Consider the following 4,924-nt stretch of genomic DNA (forward strand, 5'->3'; position numbering starts at 1 on the left):
CGCACGCTGTTCCAGCCGTGCCATCGCTCTGGATCAATGGGAGGAAATGTTTATAGAAAGGTTCAGGTTTCCTGAATGAGTGGAATGAAACCCCCCTCAGAAGTGATCAGCAAGCTCATGTCAGGGAGCAGTTTGAAGCAGCCTGACTGGCAGGGATGCAAAGGTCTTTGGAAAAGAGGAAACTTGACAAGTGAGCAGTTCGCACGCTGTTCCAGCCGTGCCATCGCTCTGGATCAATGGGAGGAAATGTTTATAGAAAGGTTCAGGTTTCCTGAATGAGTGGAATGAAACCCCCCTCAGAAGTGATCAGCAAGCTCATGTCAGGGAGCAGTTTGAAGCAGCCTGACTGGCAGGGATGCAAAGGTCTTTGGAAAAGAGGAAACTTGACAAGTGAGCAGTTCTAGGGAGCAGCAAGAGGTGTTTTCAAATAAAAGATGTGGGTCTTCCAGAGAGACAGCATGAATGGGGACAGCTCTTAAAACAACTTTAAAATCAGTAGTTCATACACTGTTAAAGGTTACGTTTAAGAGCACAGTGTCCAAAAAAATGCTGCCCTCAAAGTGGACCTAGGCTTAGTAAATGAAACAATGTTGCAGTGCAACCACAGCTACTATGATGGCATCTAGCTAAGGCATCTTAGATCTATCTCTGCTCTGTAACTTAAATTTTAGTATTGGCATAACTGAAGATACAGGAAGTGTGATGAATGCAGACAGTAGGCTGAAACCCTTGTGAAAGAAATGCTGTAAAATATCATAATTTCACAGGTGTACAGTTCTGTTTGTTGGGGCGCTTTCCATGACTGTAGCAACACAGCTTGAGATCTAAACATTCATTTCAGTTTAAAAAAATTAAATAAAATAGACCATTCCACTGAAGTTTTCAGATGACTGTGATAAGAAACAATGTAGGCTTCAGGGTAACTATTAAAATGAAAGTAAAATTCACTTGAACAAAACTGCAGAGAGCAAAGGTGCTATGGGAAAAAAGCACTAGTTCATAATACTGCCCGTTGAAAGCCATTAAAAAGGACCCAGTCCTTAGTGTTTCCGTATTACACTCCACCATCAAAGCGAGGACCTAATTTACAGCACTCGTAGCACCCTCCAGTCCTCAATCTTAAAGTCTCTTTGGAATGGGAAGAGAGCCTTATCCTTATTTTCTAGATAAAGGAACTGGTTTATCAGCTTGCCCTCAGCAAGAAGCAGAGACTGGAAGAAAACTTGGCTAGGATGCAGGTACCTCAAGTGAGGGCAGACATTTGAAACCGGCTGTCTCAAAATGTGCTCTCCTGTTGTGAGGGGCTGGTAATCAGAACGAACAGTTTCAAGCCACAGCTGAGTTTCCAGCCTGCATACACCCAAAAGTCTCTTGCATTATTCTTAACAAAGTGGGGGAGAAGACCACTTTTCAGAGCTTCCCCCCATTCTAAAACCTGCCAAGTATTCAAAGATGGAAAAAACATCATTAGAGCCCTTGTATTAAAAATTATTTATTTAGTGATCTGTACATGGGGTGAAGCAGGGCCTCATACAGACCTTCCAAAAAAAATCAAGTAAAAACATAAATACATATTTTCTTACAAAAATGAGATTTACAAAATATACATACTGCACTTGTCTGACACACTTGTTTTTTTTCTTCCATGTGCACATTATAAAAGACAAACCAAGCCCTGCAAGTCTGACATCAGAGCCACTGAAGGATTTGGCTGATGGGCCCATTCCTCATGCTCAGACTACTGGTACACCCTCAGACAGCAGCAGTCTGCCCCCTCACCCTGGATAGGTTTTTTCTTTTTAAAGTTTCATTCTAGATACTTCCCACCCAAAAACATGAAGAGCAGCTATAGGGTGGAGACTTGCCAAAAATCCAGAATGTCCTATTTTGTCCTTAGGCAAGAATATACACACACACATATACTTATAAAAACAACCCTTCAGTGAATATAAAGGTAAAGTAGTATGCAAAAAATAAAATATGAACAAGTCAACATAAAAATTTTCAGAATAGAAAAATCTGTCACATTTCAAAAAGAAAACAATGCATTTGATGATAAATTTTTGAATGCTTTTCCTTCAAAGTCTTATCACTGGAAACTCAAACAGCTGTGTTTTAGCTGAAATGAGAAGGCTCCTCACTTGCAGTAACTACTTGATTTTAAACCCCAACCCCAGCCCCCCCACCACCTGCACCAAGAATCATTGCCATGCAGCTCAGGGAACCTGAGGAGCAGGCAAAGGGTCCGTCGTGAGCCAAAACGATTCCTCCTGTCCCCAGAAATCCGGCTGTGTACTGATTTTTTTCTGCAGTGAGCTCACTGCAAAGCAGGAGAGAAAGCAGGTTTATGGGAAGGAAAGAAAAAAAATCCTATCTTTACGTTACATATTTAGTAGCTCTTGTTTTGGCAGGTGCTCTCAGGTAAGCTCTTCTTGCCCTCTAAATCTTGCATTTCCTTCAGTTTAGAAAAATGGACCCATATTGAATGGTAGGAAAACATCCTGCCTCCTTTTTTCATAAAAGGAATGTTTATTTCTGTGAGCTCCTCACATCCAAGGGTGAACCTCAACGACTTCTTTTTGTTAGTTTGCCCATAAAAACCGATCCCATGCTTATGCCTTTCTACATAGAAAACACTTTTGTTTCCCCCTTTGTCTCCTAGAACAAAGGCAAGGGGGAAAAGCCTTCTGCTGAAAAGCAACAAGTCATTTCTTTTCAGGGTGTGGAATAGCAACCCCCTCCTTCCCCACAGCAGCAAGAACAACAGATTGAGGGCCAAATTTTTACTTTAAAACAATTACAACAGGTATCGCTGAGGTAAAAAGGAACTGGTGAGCTGATAGAGCAGAGGCATCTCCCCAGCACACGATCGGGCTGTAGCCGGCTGTGCAGTACTCACGTGATGGCTCTGCCGAGCTGGAAGGAGCAGGCAGCGAGCTCAGGCTCGCGAGTTACCCTGCCCATGCTGCAGTTTGGCCCCGGCAATTCAGAGAGCATTTGGCTACTTCTTGGCAGGGGTGGCTCAACAGATCTGGCTTCCCCTCCCTCTTGTACAAAGCAAGGCAGGATGATTTTAGTTGGGTTGGAATTTCTCTTCCTCGACAGGAGTAGCAGGAGAGAAGTAAGGAGACTTCTGGATGAAGGACTCTCCTGTCCCAGCAGTGGCCTCTTTTTCTGTCCTCTCCCACTTAGCTGGTCATAAGCACCACTGGAAATAGTTTGACTGATCCTTTATGCAATGATTTTTTTTTTTCGAACTTTCTGTGAGGAAGAAAAAGTTTGGAAAAGCCTCCCTTCCTCCCTCTTCAGGGAACCATTGCCCTAGCCCTGTGCTGAGTATCCTCTGCGTGTATGCATGTGTGAGAGTGTGTGTGCCAGAGGGGACGGGGGTCTCATACTGCCGTCTCGCCTTTGCTGCCGGTACTGAGTCTGTGGTAGAAGCGTCGCCAGGACTGAAGGGTTTTGCCAGACCAAATCCAGAAGCCAGTTGTGATCCCAACAATCATGGTCATGAGGTACTTGATCATGAAGACCGTGAAGTCTGGGCTCATAGGGGCAAAGTGGCTGGGACAGGGCACAGCATACGTTTTGCAGGTCTGGAGGAGCCACGTCTTCTCCCAGGTGCCACGGAAGGCCTGCTCATAGAAGTAACACGCCAGGACAATGGTGGCAGGCACCGTGTAGAGGACACTGAAGACACCAATGCGCACCATCAGCTTCTCCAGCTTCTCCGTCTTGGTGCCATCATGCTTCATGATGGTGCGGATGCGAAACAAGGACACAAAGCCAGCCAGCAAGAAGGAAGTGCCAATGAAGAGATACACAAACAAGGGCGCCAGCACAAAGCCCCTCAGTGAGTCCACACTGTAGATACCTACATAACACACCCCACTGAGTACATCCCCATCCACCTGCCCCATGGCCAAGATGGTGATGGTTTTGACAGCGGGCACAGCCCAGGCAGCCAGATGAAAATACTGGGAGTTGGCCTCAATGGCCTCATGGCCCCACTTCATGCCAGCAGCCAGGAACCAGGTGAGGGACAGGATGACCCACCAGATGGAGCTGGCCATGCCGAAGAAGTAAAGGATCATGAAGAGGATGGTGCAGCCTTCCTTCTTGGTGCCTTGGGCCACAGTGCGGTAGCCATCCTCAGAGAAGCGCTCTAGACACACCACCCGCTCCTCCAGCAAAAAGCCTGCTGCATAGGCCACGGCGACCATGAAGTAGCAGCCCGAGAGGAAGATGATGGGCCTCTCCGGGTAGCTGAAACGACGCATGTCTACCAGGTAGGTGAGCACGGTGAAGAGGGTGGAGGCGCAGCAAAGCACAGACCACACGCCCACCCACAGCCGGGCAAATCGCACCTCTGCCTCCTTGAAGTACATGAGCCCATTGGGCCGGGCTGGCTCGCAGGGGGCTCCACAGTCCCGCTCCCCCAGGAACCGGTAGCCCAAGTAAGAGGGCACTTTGAGCTGCCGCGGGCAAGAGAAGGAGAAGCCAGAGGGTGGCTGGGGTGGGGTAAGAAAGTCAGGGAGGTAGCCGGGCACCGGGAACTTTTCGCAGCGCAGCGTGTCCGGCCACTGGAAGCCGAACTTGTTCATGAGGGCCTCGCAGCCCTGACGGGCCCGCTCGCAGAGGGAGCGGCAGGGTGGGATGGCCTGCTCCAGCACGGTGCACACCGGCGCGTACATGGAACAGAGGAAGAACTTCAGCTCGGGCGAGCACTGCACCTTGACCAGCGGGTAGAACTGGTGCACCTCCAGCCCTGCGTCCTCCTGGTTGGTGTGGCCCAGCAGGTTGGGCAGGATGGTCTGGTTGTAGGCTATATCCGTGCAGAGCGGGATGGAGATGGGTTGGCAGAAACCGTGGTCCGGCACAGAGATGCCCTTCTCGCCGTGGTACTGCTGCGCCGTGGCACCTG

General features: G+C 48.3%; 1 protein-coding gene across 1 annotated transcript in view; it reads right to left on the reverse strand.

Moving 5' to 3' along the window:
* Positions 1 to 1,473: 1,473 nt before the first annotated feature.
* FZD7 (frizzled class receptor 7) overlaps positions 1,474 to 4,924 on the reverse strand; it is a 4,508-nt gene continuing 1,057 nt past the window's right edge. Inside the window, exon 2 of the mRNA XM_014306706.2 lies at positions 1,474 to 4,921. Within this exon, the coding sequence (XP_014162181.1) occupies positions 3,393 to 4,921 (1,529 nt within the window). The 3' untranslated portion in view covers positions 1,474 to 3,392. The remainder of the gene's footprint in view (positions 4,922 to 4,924) is intronic.

Source organism: Geospiza fortis, unplaced genomic scaffold (genome assembly GCF_000277835.1).
Source record: "Geospiza fortis unplaced genomic scaffold, GeoFor_1.0 scaffold112, whole genome shotgun sequence".
Classification (NCBI taxonomy): domain Eukaryota; kingdom Metazoa; phylum Chordata; class Aves; order Passeriformes; family Thraupidae; genus Geospiza; species Geospiza fortis.